Source organism: Eptesicus fuscus, chromosome 4 (genome assembly GCF_027574615.1).
Source record: "Eptesicus fuscus isolate TK198812 chromosome 4, DD_ASM_mEF_20220401, whole genome shotgun sequence".
Taxonomy (NCBI): Eukaryota; Metazoa; Chordata; class Mammalia; order Chiroptera; family Vespertilionidae; genus Eptesicus; species Eptesicus fuscus.
The window spans coordinates 10,279,759-10,296,270 of NC_072476.1; the positions used below are offsets into that span (position 1 = coordinate 10,279,759).

Below are 16,512 nucleotides of genomic sequence, written 5' to 3' on the forward strand. Positions count from 1 at the left end.
GGCTGAGTGGCACCCCGAGGCCGTGGCCCCGCCCCCTGGCCGGTGTAGCGCCAGCAATGCCGGATGCGCCCACGCGATGGCACTGCCGCGCAACCCGGCCTCTCTGGCCCGCCGGGCTCGCTAGTGCGGCCGTGCGGGCGGGGCCGGAAGTGCGGGCTGGGGGCGGGCAGCGTGGGCAGAGGACTCGGAAAGTGCTCCGGCTGGAGTTGGGTCGGCTGCGATGAAGCGGGACGTCCGCATCCTGCTGCTGGGCGAGGGTAGGCGCCCGGGCAGGGGTCGGGCTGGGCGAGGGTAGGCGCCGGGGCGGGGCCGGGCCTGTCCTATGGGAGGGGGGGCGCCGCGACCTTGGCCGCCGCGCTGACCGCGCCGTCCCGCGCAGCCCAGGTGGGGAAGACGTCTCTGATCTTGTCGCTGGTGGGCGAGGAGTTCCCTGAAGAGGTGAGGATGGCGGTGTTGAGCGCCCCTGCCGTGGTCGCGCAGAGGAAGGGACTGAGGCCCCAGGGCGGTCCTCCCTCCGCCCCGGGCCACCCTCACGGCCCGTCTGCTTCAGGTCCCTCCCCGGGCGGAAGAGATCACCATTCCCGCGGACGTCACCCCAGAGAAGGTGCCCACTCACATCGTGGATTCCTCAGGTAGAGCCGCCCCCACCCCACCCCACCCCACGTCCTGCCCAGGAGCCGCATTTCGGGCAGGAGGTCTGCAGTGCCGTCTCTTCTTCCATCCAGAAGCTGAGCAGACGGTGGAGGAGCTCCAGGACGAGATTAACAAGGTGCAGTGTGTTCTGAGGCTCAGGGAGGGTCCCCCACTCCCTGGGGGGCGAGGGGGACGGGGGCGGGGAGAGGAATGGGTTCAGGGCTCAGGCTCTGGGGGGCCGGGAGGGGGGGGCTGCTGCCTAGTTCTGATCGGCTTCTCTCTCTGAGGGACTGGATTAAAGTGCTCAGAGCGTCTTCAGCCTCGCTAATTCTTCCATGACCTCTCAGTACTAAGTTGTTGGGATTACTGGGATGCACCCTGCTGGGAGTTGGGGAGACAAGGGATCATCCCTTCCTCCTCCTACCCACATGGCTGGCCAACCCCATGGCTCTCTCCACCCAGCATTCACTCTTCCAGTGGACACTGGGGGACAGATCTCATTATCTTTCAAAATGACCCCTGAAACAGCTCTGTGCCCCGGCCACCTACCCCCCCCCCCCCACCCTGTAGTGCAACCCACTACTCTGGGCCTTTGAGCCGTGGCACAGTGACCAGGGCTGCAGGCTGCACAGCCCTCTGTTCACCTGTTACCAGGAGCACATGTGTCTGGGCCAAGCTCCTGGGAGGAAGCTGCCCCCTGCAGCCTTGCCCTGTCCCTCTGCGGCTTCTACTGGGGTGCTGTTCTCGGCCTCTTTTCTGCCCAAAGTGACACGGAGTGAAGGACCAAGGCCAGATCTGGGGTACCAAGTTTCTGGGTGGCTGTGTCTGCCCTGAGCCCTTCAGGGGACTCACTGACCAGAGTTGAGGTGCTGGGACCTGGAAGTGCGCAGGGAAGGGCTGTCTGAGATCGGCAGAGCAGACGACCATCCCAGTGGCACCACCGAGGAGCACTGGCTGAGGAGCGCCAGTGAAGGATGGCCTCCTGGGTCTCTGAGCCATGCCTCGCCCTGCCTGTGAGTGCCGGGTGGTGTGGACAGGAAGCCTCTGGTAATGCTGTGCCACGTGCCCTCCCCCACAGGCAAATGTGGTATGTGTGGTGTACGACGTGTCCGAGGAGGCCACCATTGAGAAGGTGAGCGAGAGAGTGAGTGTTCGTCCTGGGTCCCTGCCGCGGGCACCCAGCTGGTCGTCATTCTGTTCTCTGCTCGGACCCCAGGGGGATGCCCAGCTGATGCAGGCGCTGGGGTGACTCACACCCCTGGCCAACCCCATCTCTAATGGGTACTTCGGGGAGCTTCTTGGCCACAGGCCCCCACAACTTCCCCAGGGAGCTCCCTGTGACCCCGTCCTGCAGAAAGCATGAACAGCCATGAGTCTAAACCACTTAGGCTTGCAGAAGGGGCTATCCTGAGCTGCTGACCCCTGGTCCCTTGGGGGTGTTAGGATCAGATAAGGTCACACCTGCAAGGTGCATTCTCCACTTGTTCCCAGTGACCGTGACCGTGGCCCTCAAATTCCCCCGTCTCTCTCGGCTCAGGTTTAAGTTCCATCTGAGAGGTGTGGGCTGGGCGGCTCCCTCACCTCATGCCAGGCCTTTCCTTTCAGATCCGAACCAAATGGATCCCACTGGTGAATGGAGGGACAGAGACGGGGCCCAGGTAATGGGCAGTGCCCAGGGGGTTGGTCGGTCTCCTCCAGCTCCCTCATCCCTGATGACCGTGGGCCTCTCTCCAGGGTCCCCATCATCCTGGTGGGCAACAAGTCAGACTTGCGGCCAGGGAGCTCCATGGAGGCTGTGCTGCCCATCATGAGTCAGTTCCCTGAGATTGAGACCTGTGTGGAGGTAAGCAGGCGTGCACAGTGGGGCCCTCCAGCAAGCACTCAAGTGCTGGTGGCCTGGGACCTTAGGACAGGCAAGCTTTCTTTTTTTTTTTTTTTTTACAGAGAGGAAGAGAGAGGGATAGAGAGTTAGAAACATCGATGAGAGAGAAACATGGATCAGCTGCCTCTTGCACACCCCCTACTGGGGATGTGCCCGCAACCAAGGTACATGCCCTTGACCGGAATCGAACCTGGGACCCTTGAGTCCTCAGGCCGACGCTCGAGCCACTGAGCCAAACCGGTTTCGGCTTATTGATTTTTTACAGAGAGGAAGGGAGAGGGATAGAGAGTTAGAAACATCGATGAGAGACAAACATCGATCAGCTGCCTCCTGCACACCCCCTACTGGGGATGTGCCCACAACCAAGGTACATGCCCTTGACCGGAATCGAACCTGGGACCCTTCAGTCCGCAGGCCGATGCTCTATCCACTGAGCCAAACCAGCCAGGGCCAGGCAAGCTTTCTTACTGAGGACTTCCTTGGGACGGGGGCTGCCGACCACCTGGGTCTGCACCTTTGAGTCTCCCAGCATCGGGCACCTCTCTGAGTCTGTCCCGGTGGTTCCCAGTGCTCGGCCAAGAACCTGAGGAACATCTCAGAGCTGTTCTACTATGCACAGAAGGCCGTGCTGCACCCCACAGCTCCGCTCTATGACCCTGAGACCAAGCAGGTGAGCAGCTGGCATGGGTGGGGCTGGCTAGCAGGTGGAGTTGGGGAACATGCTGAGCTGGCTGTCCCCACAGCTGAAGCCTGCGTGCACCCAGGCCCTCACACGCATCTTCAGGCTCTCGGACCAGGATCTGGACCAGGCGCTCAGTGATGAGGAGCTCAATGCTTTCCAGGTGCGACCCCCCCACCTCTTGGCAGTGCCCACCCTTTTTTGGCTGCAGCCGGGCTCCATGCCATTAGTGACCAGGCCCAGCTGTCAGTAGGACAGCTGCTTACTAGCAGCAACTTTCTCTTGGAGGCAGAAATCCTGTTTTGGGCATCCCCTGGCCCCACAAGCCCTGGAGGATGTAAAGATGGTGGTGCGCAAGAACATGGCAGGAGGGGTGCGGGATGACCGGCTGACCCTGGACGGTGAGCCCTGGCCCCTGCCCGTCCTCCTGGTGTGGGGAGAGGCTCAGGTAATACCCAGTGTCACCTCTGCCTCTTCCTGAACAGGCTTCCTCTTCCTGAACACACTCTTCATCCAGCGCGGCCGCCATGAGACCACGTGGACCATCCTGCGGCGCTTCGGCTATGGCGACACACTCGAGCTGACCACCGACTACCTCTTCCCTCCGTGAGTGGTGGGTGGGCTCTCCGTGTTAGACGGTGCCAGGGTGGGGTTGGAGCCCTTGCTCAGGCGGAGGGTGGCCTGTGGAGGAGGCACCTTGCTGTGGGCAGGCAGACTGGGACTTAATGCTGAGCAGGTGGCCCCTGGCCCCAGCCACATCCCTGCCTGCTTCTCTGCTGTGGTGCTCAGTCAAGGAAGAGAGTCGGAGGAACTCTGGGGTTCAGTCAGACTCGCAGGGAGGGTCGGACTGCACCCTGTGAGCATGGTGGAAACGGATGGCAACCCCACAGGCTCCATGTGCCCCCTGGCTGCAGCACAGAGCTCAACCACTTTGGCTACCAGTTTGTGCAGAGGGTGTTTGAGAAGCATGACCAGGTGAGGGCGCTGTCACCCTGCTGTGCTGCCTGACTTGGTTTCCAATCCTGGCCCCCAGCCAGTGTCACCACAGCCCCTCTGCCTGCAGGACCATGATGGAGCCCTCTCCCTGGCGCAGCTGCAGGACCTATTCAGTGTGTCCCCAGCACCCCCTTGGGGCCCTCAGTTCCTGCAAGAAGTCCGAACCGAAGCAGGTCGGCTGCCCCTGCACGGGTACCTCTGCCAGTGGACGTGAGTGCAGCCCCCACCTGCCCCACTTAGCAAGCAGTGTTGCCTTGTCATGATGCTGACCGCTCCCCCTGCCCCCTTATGCCCCAGTCTGGTGACTTACCTGGATGTCCGGCGCTGTCTGGAGCACCTTGGCTACCTGGGCTACCCCACCCTCTGCAATCAGGACTCCCAGACCCATGCCATCACAGGTGGGCGCCCACCCTCGCAGGGGTCTGGCCAGCTCCTCCCTGGCAGCCGCTTACTCTTGTTTGTCTTTTCCATCCTCTCAGTCACCCGTGAGAAGAGGCTGGACCAGGAGAAGGGACAAACGCACAGGAATGTCTTCCTGTGCAAGGTGGTGGGAGCGCGTGGCGTGGGCAAGTCTGCCTTCCTGCAGGCCTTCCTTGGCCGTGGCCTAGGGGTGAGCATCACTGTGTGCCGGGTGAGGGGACCCTGCTCCCATCTAGGGCCTTGCGGGGTGGGGTAGGGGCTTTGGGGAGCATCCGGGCCAGCGAGTTTCAGGTACCTCCCTCCTCGTTAGGACACCAGGGAGCTCCACAAGACACCTGCCATCTATGCCATCGACACGGTGCAGGTCAACGGGCAGGAAAAGTACCTGATAGTGAGTGTTGGGGTCGGGGGTCCCTGCAGTAGATCCCAGGTGCATGCTGGGCAGTGCCGTCCCAATGTGGCCTGGGGAATTGAGCTCCCTGCGTCTCCCTGAGGCCACCCTCTGTCCAGCTATGTGAGGTGGATGCAGACAGCCTGCTGTCCACTGCGTCTGATGCTGCCTGTGATGTCGCCTGCTTGATGTTTGATGGCAGTGACCCCCAGTCCTTTGCACTCTGCACCAGCGTCTACAAGGCAAGCCTCCACCTACCCCACCATCCTGTGGGCAGCATGGCTGTGAGTGGTAGTCCCCCAGCACCCTCACCTTGCCTGCTCCGGGACCGTGCATCACGTGGCCCCTTCCCCCGCAGCGCCATTACATGGATGGGCAGACCCCCTGCCTCTTCGTCTCCTCCAAGGCTGACCTGCCTGAAGGTGTTGCACTGCCTGGGCTGTCTCCAGCTGAGTTCTGCCGCAGGCACCGGCTGCCTGCCCCTGCCCCGTTCTCCTGCGCTGGCCCGGGAGAGCCAAGCACAGCTGTCTTCACCCGGCTTGCCACAATGGCCACCTTCCCGTGGGTACCAGCATCACAGCCCCTGTGGTGGGAGGCCTGTCCCTGTCCTAGGGTACTGATGGTCCCTGTCACAGGAGAGTGGAACAGCTGTGGTGTCAGACTGGAGTCATTCAGGGTTGCAGGGTGGGCCTTGGTCAGGTGCTGAGGTCCTGGCAGGGCCCTCTGGGGCCTGGTCTCACCAGCTGCCCTGTGGTCTGGGAGTTCTGTGCTAGATACTGACAGGTAGCAGCTCTGTGACTTTCCAGGAGATTGGGGTGGCGGTGGTGAGGGGGGTACAGCAAGCATCTAGACAGTACCCTGAGGGTGTCTCCAACCAGCCTCTCTCTCCTGCAGGTATCTGGCCCATGGGGAGCTGCACACCACCTCCTTCTGGCTCAGGGTGACACTGGGGGCTTTTGGGGCTGCTGTTGCTGCCATCCTCAGCTTCTCACTCTACAGGGTCCTGGTGAAGAGCCGATGAGGCCCCGGTGCCTGCAGTCTGATCTCAGGGCCCCAGGGTGCCGTTGTTGGGCCACCCACTTGGTGGAGCTTCCTTCTATCTACACTTTGCTTCTGAGGACAGCCTACTCACTGCCCAACCCCAAAGGTGGGCCCCTAGGTCCTGCCAGCCTGTGTCCTGCCCAGCATCACCTGCCTGGGTGGGCGTCACGTTGGAGAGACTGTGGGGTATAGGTGAGAAGCCAGTGATCCAAGATCTGAATTCTCAGGGCTCCACCATTCCTGGTCCCAGGCAGCCAGTGGGTATGAGGGGAGTCAGAGGGCAGAGCTTTGGGCCACAGGCCGGGGGTGGGGGCAGAAAGTGCTGCTCCCCGCTCCATCAATGGGAGACTGGTCCAGGGCTGCACCCCTCATGGAAGATGTGAGGTTGGGTTTCCTGATTAAACTTCAGTGTCTTTTCCATCTTGGACCCTACTTTCTGAAGGTGGCTTTTCTTAATCATGTCCTTTGTCTCTGTGGACTGGAAACTTCACTCCCGACCCCCCACACCTCCCCTGCAGGCCTGAGGCCGCAAACAGGCCCACATGAGGTTCCAGTTGTGGTTCAGCTGCAGCCTGGGAGCCTCCACATTGAGGTCCATGCTTTCCTGAGGTGGCCTGCCTCCTCCCCAAACCTCAGCATCCATCCTGGCAGCCTGCCTGAGCTGTGGGGAGGAGCTGGGATTCTGAGGTGGAACTGGGGCGCAGGGTGGCTGCTGGTGTCGGGGAGCTGCCCTGTCCGGAGGCCTGACACTCACTGGGTGGGGGACAGGGAGAGATGCCAGCCTAAGGGGAGGGGGCTTCTTGGGATTATGTCTCAACACCTGTCCCAAGTGCGTGCTTGACAGTGTTCTGGCACCTGGAGCAGAGGCAGTCCGTGGTGGGACTGGGTGGAAGACCCTGGTTACCCAGGCAGGTGCCCCTCCTGCCATCAGTCATTCCATGCAAGACACAGCTTCCACACCAAGGTTTCTCCCAGAGCATCGAAGTGCTGTTCCTAGGAGGTGTGGGGAGTTACCTGCCCTGCTCAGGCCTGACCCAGAAGGGTCTGGGGTCAGACTAAAATATATATATATATTTATATATATATTTATATATATATATATATATATATATTGATTTCAGAAAGAAAGGGAGTAGGGGGAGTGAGATAGAAACATCAGTGATTGATGAGGGAATCATTGATCGGCTACCTCCTGCACTCCCCACACTGGGGATCAAGCCCCCAACTCTGGGCATGTGCCCTGACCGGGAATCAAAACTGGAACCTCCTGGTTCATAGGTCATGCTCAACCACTAAGTCACACCAGCCAGGGGAGGGATAAGTCTCTTGAAGTCGTACCGCCACCATCCTGCTGTTCTCCCAGCTGCAGCTGCTGAGGTGTGGTTCTCACCTGGGCTCTATCCTGAGGCCCGGCTGCTAGGATTGATGGCTCCATGGCATTGGGGTTCTGAGTGGTTCCCTAAGGGGCTGCTGTGGTAACACATTCCTAGTCTGTAACCTCTGTTGTTGGAGGGCTCTACCCCCCTCCCCAGGAAATGGAGCCCTTCCTATCTCCGCTGCAGCCTTGTCCCTTGCAGGCTCTACCCCAATAGCTTCAACTCTGCCGGGCTCCCCAGTGCCCTCCTGGGGTTGTAGTCTGCACTGTCACTATCCAGCATGTGGCTGCAGGGGCCTCCAGTCGAAGATGTGTCTGGGGTTGGTCTGCAAAGAGCATGCAGGAGCCTCTCCCCTTCACTAATAGCCCGGGTAGTCTTGGCACCCATCTGTGGGGCCTGGGGCCTTCTTGCTGCAGATGGACCAGCGCTCTGGCAGGCAGACGCTTTCAAGGAGCCCCGGCCTGGGGAATCACAGGTAGTGAGTGGGGTGGTCCGGGGAGGCTTCCCAAGGAGGTGGTGTGGGCGCTGAGGCCCCATCTCGGGAGAAGGGATGTGTCAGGGGCTTGGTTGCCGCTTGTGGCTCAGTTTCCCACTACTGTCCCCTCAGGAGGAGCAGCCGCGGCTTCGTAGTAGAGAGCTCTGCCAGGGTGCGGGGGCGAGGTTGGGGAAACCCGCATGTGGTGAGCTGGTGAGGAGGAAGGTGCACTGGTCGGGCCATCACCATCCTGGAGCGCGTCCGTGTGCGGGGCACGCGCGTGTTCCGGCCACGCGTGCGGCGGGGGCGGGCGGCTCGGTGACGCGGCGCCAGGCAGAGTGGGCGGAGCGCACGGGCCGGGGCGGAGCGGAGTCATCCGCAGAGCAGCCCCTCCCGGCCTGGCCGTCGACCCCGGACCCGGCCCGGCTCTATGGACAGGAGCTCGCTGCTGCAGCTTATCCAGGAGCAGGTGCGTTGGGGTAGAGGGGCGCCGGCACCGCCCCAGCCGTTGGGTTGGGCTGGGGAAATGGAACTCGCAGAGCCTCAGCCCAGCCCCCGCTCATGTCCATTCCCCAAACCCTCTCATGCACGACCTTGGCCCACTGCCTGAGACCCCAGGAGAGGGTGAGCCAGACCAGGGCGCCTGAGGAGGGGCAAGGGGCGGGGGGGTGACTGTCCTCAGACTTTAGCCCTACCCTTCCAGGATGGACAGAGCCAAAATGAGGTGAGGAGACCCCTAGAGGCTTGGGACTCAGGAACCGATTCCCTGGCAGCTCCTGAGACCACGTGGGCACAAGGGTGTTGGGAGACTGCCTTTTCCAGCTGGCTTGGGCGGCCCTTTGGTCTGTGGGTCTGGTCCACCCTCAGGCCTTGGCCAGCATCACCTCCTCCACCCCCACCCCAGCAGCTGGACCCTGAGAACACGGGCTTCATCGGTGCAGACACCTTCACTGGCTTGGTGCACAGCCATGAGCTACCCCTGGATCCAGCCAAGCTGGACATGCTGGTGGCCCTGGCCCAGAGCAACGAGCGGGGCCAGGTCTGCTACCAGGAGCTGGTGGACCTGGTCAGTGCTAAAGTGGGTGGGCAACAGGGGCGGGGGGCCCCAGGCCTTGGCCCGCACAGTGCCTGGTTGGAGTTGGGTGGGCAGGTGGCCCCTCTTTCCTTACCTCCTCACTGGAGCAGGGCTTCAAACCCTGTGAGGAGCGGGCAGACCAGCTGGGCATGGAGGTTGTGGGGGTAGTACGATGTCCCATGCTTAGGCCCTGCTCCCCCAGATCAGCAGCAAGCGCTCAAGCAGCTTTAAGCGGGCCATCGCCAATGGACAGCGGGCACTGCCCCGGGATGGGCTGCTAGATGAGCCGGGCCTGGGTGTGTATAAGCGGTTTGTGCGCTACGTGGCCTACGAGATCTTGCCCCGAGAGGTGGACCGCCACTGGTACTTCTACCGGCACCGAAGCTGCCCACCCCCTGTGTTTATGGCCTCGGTCACTCTGGCCCAGGTGAGCCTACCCCCCGTCTGCCACCCACATCCCTGGCCTGGCCCGGTCCTAATGCCCTTCTCTCCTAGATCATCGTGTTCCTGTGCTATGGGGCCCGCCTCAACAAGTGGGTGCTGCAGACCTACCACCCTGAGTACATGAAGAGCCCTCTTGTATACCACCCCGGGCACCGAGCACGGGCCTGGCGCTTCCTCACCTACATGTTCATGCACGTCGGGTGAGTGAGGGCCCACTTCTGGCACCCCTGAGTTCAGAGTGGCTGGGGCCGGGAGCCTGATGACCGATCACACCCCTCATACCCATTTGCCTCTACGTGACCAGGCTGGAGCAGCTGGGGTTCAACGCACTCCTACAGCTGATGATTGGGGTGCCCCTGGAAATGGTGCACGGCCTGCTCCGCATCAGCCTGCTCTACCTGGCTGGCGTGCTGGCAGGTGAGGCAGGCGCATAGCCCCTGGCCACCTCACTGAAACGCCTCATCCTCACAGCCGTCCCCTTGCTTCACACAGGCTCCCTGACTGTCTCCATTACTGACATGCGGGCCCCTGTGGTGGGGGGCTCTGGCGGAGTCTACGCCCTGTGCTCTGCACACCTGGCCAATGTCGTCATGGTAATGAAACAACCTGGGTGGGCTTGGGAGGGGCCCACGAGGCTTGCCTCACTGCCTGTCTCATGTCCCATCAGAACTGGGCTGGGATGAGGTGTCCCTACAAGCTGCTGAGAATGGTGCTGGCCCTGGTGTGCAGTAAGTAGGATGAAAGGTGCCGGAGGCGGGCGGGGAACGGAGCCCAGGGCCAGGGTGCCTCCCATGTGTCAACTCCCTCTGCAGTGAGCTCGGAGGTGGGCCGGGCTGTGTGGCTGCGCTTCTCCCCGCCACTGCCTGCCTCGGGCCCACAGCCCAGCTTCATGGCGCACTTGGCTGGAGCGGTGGTGGGGGTCAGCATGGGCCTGACCATCCTGCGCAGTTACGAGGAACGCCTTCGGGACCAGTGCGGCTGGTGGGTGGTGCTGCTTGCCTACGGCACCTTCCTGCTCTTCGCCATCTTCTGGAACATCTTCGCCTATGACCTGCTGGGTGCCCACATTCCTCCACCACCCTGAGGGGCTCCTGGGGGCCACATGGGCCAGGGCGTGGCCTGCGTGTCCACCTTCTGTGAAAGTATGTCTTAGGGCTGCTTCTCCCGTGAGGGCAGGTGGCCCCTGTGGCCTACTGAGTCCAAACCAAGCCTTACACCAGCCCTGGCCCCCCTCCGGCCTGGGGGGGTTAGGACTGCTGGGCCAGGCTGGGTGGTGGAGGTCCCAAGGGTGGTCCCAGAGGAACCCTATCCTGATCTCCCTCCAACACTTGCAGTCTGAGCCTTTTTGGAGAATAAATAAATATTTTACGCAACACCAGGTAGCTGTATTGGGGCTCTGGGGGCTGGGCTGGCCTCCCCCGCACTCACTGAGCCGACTATGAGGGCTCTTCCCTCCATGTGGGCAGCCTGGATTCCCCCTTGCTCCTCTGCAGGCGTATGAGGTATGTCTGTGTGGGAACTGGGAGCCCCTGGAGAGGGGCTGTGGACCTCGTGGTCTGCAGTGAGTTCAGCAAGCATTTATTGAGCTCCTACAGTCACCTGGCAGGTGGGCAGGCCATAGTCAAGTTCAGTTGAACTGGGTCCTATACTTCCCGGCCGGCCTGGTATCCTCAGCGATGGCTAGGCTAGGGCTGAGGTCAGGGAGCAGGTTGGGGCACAGCTTATACCCCACAGCCCAGGTCCATGGTGCTATCTCCACAACCCTAAGGCACTGCCTGGGAGGTGCACAGGGAGTCGGGCCCAGGGCACCCTGTCCTGCGGAACAGCTCTGTGCACTCCATCCTGACCAGAGGCCTGGATGTCCTCCTAGCCTACCAACAGTCCCTCACCTCGGCTCAGGGCTGTGCTTCCACACCTGGCCCAGGTACAGCTGGCAGTACCTGAAGTATACTGCAGGGCTGGCAGGCCAGGTTCTGGGTCCACTGCCTCATTGGACATGAAGGCTGCCCCCTCAGGAGCTGCAACAGCTAAGACTGCGGGGGGAGTGAAAGGCCAGCATTCAGACCCCGCCAGTGTCAGAACAACCTCGGTGGGGGCGGCCATTATCAATGACCCTCCATGTCATGGATGTGACCATCTCGCAAAGTCACTAACTGGTCCCTCCTGTGACCCGCCCATATAACCAGCTCTCCCCACTAACCTTGAGGCCGTGGAGGGAGGCGGCGGCCCAGCGCTTTACTACCAGCTCTGGGGGTCGCCTGCTGCTGCAGGCGCGGGTGGCAGCGGCCCTGTGCAGCAGAGTTGGGGGAGGCGGAATGGTCACTGGTGGTGGACCTCGACAGGAGGGCAAGCCCCACAACAAGAAGACTCACTCCCAGGAGGAAGCCCCGCCCCACGGCGCAAGTGGCGGCCGCCAAAAGGAAGCCCCAACACCAGGAGGCGGGCCCGCCCGCCGAGGTTCTGCCACCCACGTGGAAGCCCCTCACCGCCAGCTTCCACGCTAGCAGCAGCGCCAGCTCGTCTCGTGCTCCGCTCCGCCCTCGATGCCCACGGGCAAATCCTCTGGATACCTGGGGAAGGGCGGTGACGGGAGTCTGGGCAACGAGGCCCCACTGCCCTACCATAGGTCCAGGGCTTCCAGTCACCCCGCGCGAGGCCGCGGCACCTCTCCGTGGTGCGCCAGGATGGCTGCTCAGCAGCCCGGGTCCTCTCGGTCCCACAGCCCGCGGGCGGCCGCCAATTTCACGCGCCAGGCGGGGCCTCGATGGGCGTGGGCGGCCGTGGGGAGTGGGAGGGGCCGTCTTCTGGAAGGACAACCCCCGAACGCGAGGGGCGGAGCTGCCTGGTGCAAACCAAGGCGCTTCTCCAGACTTGCGACGTCGCGACTCACGTAGCTCCGCCCCACGAGCCCATCGGCCCCGCCCCCCCCCACGAGCGACGCGCGCAGGCGCGGCCCCGCCCACCAGCTTGCACGGTTCCGCCCTGTTCACTCCGCCCCACGAGGCCGGAAGTTCCGGTGGCGAATCGCTGGACCGGGCCCGAGCGGATCTCGGGCTCGGGCTGCGGGCTTGGGCGACCCGGGCGCCGAGTCTGGGAGCGGGTCCCAGGCCGTGCCGCGCGGCGCCATGAAGGGCAAGGAGGAGAAGGAGGGCGGCGCGCGGCTGGGCGCAGCCGGCGGAAGCCCGGAGAAGAGCCCGAGCGCGCAGGAGCTCAAGGAGCAGGGCAACCGGCTCTTCGTGGGCCGCAAGTACCCGGAGGCGGCGGCCTGCTACGGCCGCGCCATCGTGAGTGCACCGGCGCCGGGGGAGGGGACCGGCGTCCGGGCCAGAGGAGGGGGTGGGGCCGGGCCTGCCCGGCCGCCCTTTTCGGACCTTAGGAGGGCCTTGGTTCTGACGGGGAAGGAGCACTTACGCTCTGAGGACTCGATGATCTCGTTGCAAAGGTGCCACGGCCGAGATTCTTGAACCCAGTCCTGGTTGCCGGAGACCTAAGTCGGGTGGGAGCTTCAGGGCGCTTGAGGCCGGCAGGGCCAGGGACTCCAGTCCAAAGCTGGGGACCTCCAGAGTCTGGTAAACTTACCTTTACAAAACCTACTGGAGTTGAGAGGGCTCAGGCAGGCCTCACCACCCTCCACCCATCCTCAGGCCTCAAAGGCTTTGAAGCTGTAAAACCTCTAGTGTCTTGTTTTCAACCATGGACCCCAAGGCAGGACAAGACCTGGGACAGAGGGGGCAGGCTGAGTTCACTCCCTCCTGCTGACTGGCCTGCCTTGGTCCCCAGACCCGGAATCCCCTGGTGGCAGTGTATTACACCAACCGGGCACTGTGCTACCTGAAGATGCAGCAGCACGAGCAGGCCCTGGCTGACTGCCGGCGCGCCTTGGAGCTGGATGGCCAGTCTGTGAAGGCACACTTTTTCCTGGGGCAATGCCAGTTGGAGATGGAGAGCTATGATGAGGCGATTGCCAACTTGCAGCGAGGTGGGTCTACAGGCTGGCTGGTTAAGGGGGTACTTGGGACCAGGTGGGTGGACTGGCCAAAGGGTGACCTGAAGCCTCTGTTCCCCCAGCCTACAACCTGGCTAAGGAGCAGCGACTCAACTTTGGGGACGACATCCCCAGTGCTCTGCGCATCGCCAAGAAGAAGCGCTGGAATAGCATTGAGGAGCGGCGCATCCACCAGGAGAATGAGCTGCACTCCTACCTCACAAGACTCATTGTGGCCGAGCGTGAGAGGTGGGCTGTGATGACAGACCCTGGGACCCCCCCCCCCCCCCCCGCCCCCAACAAGTCACCACTTTGTTATGAACACAAGTGTTTATTGAAGGCTAACCCTGGTGAACAGAAGACAGGGGGACAAGGCCTGAACAAGCCTGAGGTTGGGGTGGAGTCTGACCTTTCCTGGCCAGATCTGTCTCTGACCAGCTCCTGGTCAACCCCCAGGGAGCTGGAAGAGTGTCAGCGGAACCATGAGGGTGATGAGGATGATGGCCACGTCCGGGCCCAGCAGGCCTGCATCGAGGCCAAGCACGTGAGGGTGCCCCGGCCCACGTGTGGGTCTTGTGTTTGTGTGCACACTTTGTGAGGGTGCCCCTGGCTCCTGTGTGTGTCTGTGTCGGGAAGGGAGAAGGGAAGTCTGGCCCATGCATGGCTGCTTGGTTATTTGCAGGACAAGTACTTAGCAGACATGGATGACCTCTTCTCCCAGGTGGATGAGAAGAGAAAGGTGAGTTGCCTGTTCTCTAGGGCCTATAGGTAGCAGGAACCGTAGCAGTGTCCCCTTCCTGATCCCTGACCCTTGTGATGCAGAAGCGAGACATCCCTGACTATCTGTGTGGCAAAATCAGCTTCGAGCTGATGCGGGAGCCGTGCATCACACCCAGTGGCATCACCTATGACCGTAAGGACATTGAGGAGCACCTGCAGGTGAGGGTCCATGGGTGCTGGGGGCAGGGCCCCAGCCCACCAAACACTTTCTGACTCTGTTGTCACTGCAGCGTGTGGGCCACTTTGACCCTGTGACCCGGAGCCCTCTGACCCAGGAACAGCTCATCCCCAACCTGGCCATGAAAGAGGTCATCGATGCATTCATCTCTGAGAATGGCTGGGTGGAGGACTACTGAGGCACAGCAAGTGGGAGGGCAACTTGTCCCACCTTGCCTGGCACCCTGGCCCAGGAGGGCCTTGGGGCAGTACCCCCCCTCTGCTCCTGTATATAGTTTGTGTCCCTGGATCCCTACTTTGGTGTCCCCATCCCATCTTCTACCAGTTCTGCTGGTAGGCCATGAGCCCCCCCACTCCCTATCCCCCATTTCCCTTCTGGGCCTGAAACAGCAGGCTATGGTGGTTTGGGCAGAGCCTGCTGCCACTACCACTATCCTTGTAATAAAACCTGTGAGCAGTATAGGGATGTGTGCTGGTGTGAGACTGGGCTTGCCAGCTGCCCGCTCTGGCTAGCTGAGGAAGGTAGAGATGAAAACACTGGTTTCGAGGTTGAGTGTGGCATGCCACCATCGGTCAGGGAAATACAGAACCTGGATTGGGTGGGGCACAGAGATTAGCAGGGGTGGGGGTGGGAGGGGCCTCAGTCCAGCCCAGCCTGACCCCCTACCAACCACTGACCTCACCAGCCTGGATGGTGCACTCCAAGGGCCGTGCAGATGGTGTCAGGGCTGGGTAGGTGTCCTGGAGCCAGGCCAGAGTGGTCTTATTGGGGTGGAACTCGGGTGTCTTCTCAGGGGGATATAGGAACCAGCGCTGGGGGTGGGAGCAGCAAGGTCACTCTTTGTATTGTGGTCAATGAGCCAGAAGTCTCAGTCATAACCCTATGCTGACCTTTCGTCCGTAGATCACTTCTGAGAACCCAGGCCCATGCCAGTGGAAGGGCACCCCAGAGCCAGTTCCTGTGGGGTTAGTTATGAGCAGCAAGTGACCAAACCCAATTTGCACTCCCCATCCCCCAAATCCCCTGGTCCTGTAAGGCACCCACCTGCGATCCCAAAGCTGTAAGCAGGAGTGGTACCTAGCAGACCAAATGGGGGTGGGATGTAATGCTGAAAAAGTGATGCCCATTCAGTGAAGTTGTTGTCCCCAAAGAAGTACAGAGTGTCTGTCAGCAAAGAACACAGAAGGAAGCAGGGATCCTGGCACCTGGGCACTCCCAAGTGCCACCTCCCCAACCCACTGCCTCCAGCCCAAGTGCTCACCATTGCCTAGGGAGGTGGGGTCCTGGGGGTGCAGCTGCTCCACATACTCCTGGAAGAGGAGGTCCACTGCGGGAAAAGGGCTGGTCAGGACTGGTTGATGCGGCCTCCAGGATGCTGTCAAGCAGGCCGGGCTGTGAGGTGGGGCAACTCACCTTTCTGGTAGGAGTAGGTGTTGGCAGTGCTCAGCCGAATCACGTTGTCCCCAAATGACGCCAGCAACCTTTTGCGGGAGCACAGAGCCCGGAACCTCTGGGGGTTGGGTGTGGAGACAGTATTTAAGGGCCCGGCCCCACACGAGGGAGAGGTGGCCAGGAGAGGAACCAGTACTCACTGAATTGTCTGTGAGTCCCTGCAGAATGACAGGTCTGGAGAAGGCGTAGCTAGAAGGAACGGCAGAGTCAAAGTCAGGCCTGACCCATCCCTGTTCCCGTCCCCACACACTCGCTCGAGGAGGAGCTCAAGAGGAGGCAGTCTTGGGGGTCCCGGTGCGCGGCAGGCAAATAAGGGCGTGACAGCGCTCCAGGACGGGTTTCGGGCGTGGGAGGCGGGGCAGCATTGGGAGGGCGCACGTACTGCTGAACGAACTCCGCGTAGCTGAGGTCGGCCCTGCGCTCCACGGTGCAGTGCTCCTCTTCCGCCACCGCCGCCAGGGCGGCTCCGCGCCGCTGCCTGTGGGCACAGCCGGTCAGCGACCCAGGCCGCCCCGCTGTGCGCCCCCTCCCCAATCGGCCAGCGCCGCTCACCACCCTCCATCGCCTTCTTCTTCGGGGCCGGGCCGGGCGGGAGCCGTCAGCGTCCAGAGCACCAGCAGCAGGAGACTGTGCACCCTCGGCGCCATGAGCCCGCCGCCGCGAGGCACGCCGGGAACTCCGTAGTTGTGGCAACAGCCTAGCGTT

General features: G+C 62.0%; 4 protein-coding genes across 8 annotated transcripts; 3 read left to right on the top strand and 1 right to left on the bottom strand.

The window, feature by feature from the left end:
• Nucleotides 1-167: 167 nt before the first annotated feature.
• On the top strand, nucleotides 168-6,469 carry RHOT2 (ras homolog family member T2). 2 transcript variants are annotated; one of them, XM_028134136.2, is made up of 19 exons: nucleotides 168-257; nucleotides 380-438; nucleotides 551-632; nucleotides 726-769; nucleotides 1,712-1,765; nucleotides 2,239-2,291; nucleotides 2,368-2,476; nucleotides 3,084-3,185; nucleotides 3,259-3,357; nucleotides 3,487-3,595; nucleotides 3,680-3,800; nucleotides 4,085-4,169; nucleotides 4,258-4,400; nucleotides 4,488-4,588; nucleotides 4,670-4,800; nucleotides 4,921-5,001; nucleotides 5,121-5,243; nucleotides 5,360-5,566; nucleotides 5,896-6,469. In XM_028134136.2, the coding sequence occupies exons 1-19, from the start codon at nucleotides 221-223 to the stop codon at nucleotides 6,232-6,234; spliced, it is 2,079 nt and encodes a 692-aa protein (XP_027989937.2). In that variant the 5' UTR covers nucleotides 168-220; the 3' UTR covers nucleotides 6,235-6,469. The 2 variants fall into 2 exon arrangements, with proteins under 2 accessions (XP_027989937.2, XP_008155874.2); XM_008157652.3 differs by having other exon boundaries at nucleotides 5,360-5,562; nucleotides 5,896-6,113.
• A 1,818-nt stretch (nucleotides 6,470-8,287) lies between these two features.
• Nucleotides 8,288-10,775, top strand: RHBDL1 (rhomboid like 1). The gene is made up of 8 exons (XM_008157649.3): nucleotides 8,288-8,362; nucleotides 8,798-8,959; nucleotides 9,171-9,395; nucleotides 9,464-9,612; nucleotides 9,717-9,829; nucleotides 9,905-10,005; nucleotides 10,080-10,140; nucleotides 10,225-10,775. Exons 1-8 carry the CDS (start codon nucleotides 8,324-8,326, stop codon nucleotides 10,494-10,496), a joined length of 1,122 nt encoding a protein of 373 aa, XP_008155871.1. The 5' UTR covers nucleotides 8,288-8,323; the 3' UTR covers nucleotides 10,497-10,775.
• Nucleotides 10,776-12,397: 1,622 nt separating this feature from the next.
• Nucleotides 12,398-14,814, top strand: STUB1 (STIP1 homology and U-box containing protein 1). 2 transcript variants are annotated; one of them, XM_028134139.2, is made up of 7 exons: nucleotides 12,398-12,696; nucleotides 13,193-13,391; nucleotides 13,481-13,646; nucleotides 13,854-13,941; nucleotides 14,080-14,136; nucleotides 14,220-14,310; nucleotides 14,408-14,518. In XM_028134139.2, exons 1-7 carry the CDS (start codon nucleotides 12,538-12,540, stop codon nucleotides 14,422-14,424), a joined length of 777 nt encoding a protein of 258 aa, XP_027989940.1. In that variant the 5' UTR covers nucleotides 12,398-12,537; the 3' UTR covers nucleotides 14,425-14,518. The 2 variants fall into 2 exon arrangements, with proteins under 2 accessions (XP_027989940.1, XP_008155870.1); XM_008157648.3 differs by having other exon boundaries at nucleotides 12,399-12,696; nucleotides 14,220-14,336; nucleotides 14,408-14,814.
• Nucleotides 14,815-14,856: 42 nt separating this feature from the next.
• On the bottom strand, nucleotides 14,857-16,472 carry JMJD8 (jumonji domain containing 8). Of its 3 annotated transcripts, none has more exons than XM_054714571.1 (9): nucleotides 16,360-16,472; nucleotides 16,190-16,285; nucleotides 15,948-15,996; nucleotides 15,769-15,865; nucleotides 15,617-15,682; nucleotides 15,400-15,432; nucleotides 15,246-15,313; nucleotides 15,033-15,167; nucleotides 14,857-14,944 (listed from the first exon to the last, which is right to left on the bottom strand). In XM_054714571.1, the coding sequence occupies exons 1-9, from the start codon at nucleotides 16,452-16,454 to the stop codon at nucleotides 14,864-14,866; spliced, it is 720 nt and encodes a 239-aa protein (XP_054570546.1). In that variant the 5' UTR covers nucleotides 16,455-16,472; the 3' UTR covers nucleotides 14,857-14,863. The 3 variants fall into 3 exon arrangements, with proteins under 3 accessions (XP_054570546.1, XP_054570545.1, XP_008155953.1); XM_054714570.1 differs by having other exon boundaries at nucleotides 15,038-15,167; nucleotides 15,400-15,519; XM_008157731.3 differs by having other exon boundaries at nucleotides 15,400-15,519.
• Between the last annotated feature and the right edge of the window lie 40 nt (nucleotides 16,473-16,512).

Excerpts from the sequence above, each read along its gene's own strand:
- JMJD8 (XM_008157731.3), bottom strand. The coding sequence starts at position 16,454 with ATGGCGCCGAGGGTGCACAGTCTCCTGCTGCTGGTGCTCTGGACGCTG. Across the intron at positions 15,866-15,947 it reads AGGGACTCACAGACAATTCA|AGGTTCCGGGCTCTGTGCTC; the intron begins GTGAGTACTGGT and ends CCCAACCCCCAG. Across the intron at positions 15,314-15,399 it reads TTACAGCTTTGGGATCGCAG|GAACTGGCTCTGGGGTGCCC; the intron begins GTGGGTGCCTTA and ends CTAACCCCACAG.
- RHOT2 (XM_028134136.2), top strand. The coding sequence starts at position 221 with ATGAAGCGGGACGTCCGCATCCTGCTGCTGGGCGAGG. Across the intron at positions 2,292-2,367 it reads GGGACAGAGACGGGGCCCAG|GGTCCCCATCATCCTGGTGG; the intron begins GTAATGGGCAGT and ends GCCTCTCTCCAG. Across the intron at positions 3,596-3,679 it reads TGACCGGCTGACCCTGGACG|GCTTCCTCTTCCTGAACACA; the intron begins GTGAGCCCTGGC and ends CTTCCTGAACAG.
- STUB1 (XM_008157648.3), top strand. The coding sequence starts at position 12,538 with ATGAAGGGCAAGGAGGAGAAGGAGGGCGGCGCGCGGCTGGGCGCAGCC. Across the intron at positions 12,697-13,192 it reads CCTGCTACGGCCGCGCCATC|ACCCGGAATCCCCTGGTGGC; the intron begins GTGAGTGCACCG and ends CTTGGTCCCCAG. Across the intron at positions 13,392-13,480 it reads GATTGCCAACTTGCAGCGAG|CCTACAACCTGGCTAAGGAG; the intron begins GTGGGTCTACAG and ends CTGTTCCCCCAG.
- RHBDL1 (XM_008157649.3), top strand. The coding sequence starts at position 8,324 with ATGGACAGGAGCTCGCTGCTGCAGCTTATCCAGGAGCAG. Across the intron at positions 8,960-9,170 it reads ACCAGGAGCTGGTGGACCTG|ATCAGCAGCAAGCGCTCAAG; the intron begins GTCAGTGCTAAA and ends CTGCTCCCCCAG. Across the intron at positions 10,141-10,224 it reads GGTGCTGGCCCTGGTGTGCA|TGAGCTCGGAGGTGGGCCGG; the intron begins GTAAGTAGGATG and ends CTCCCTCTGCAG.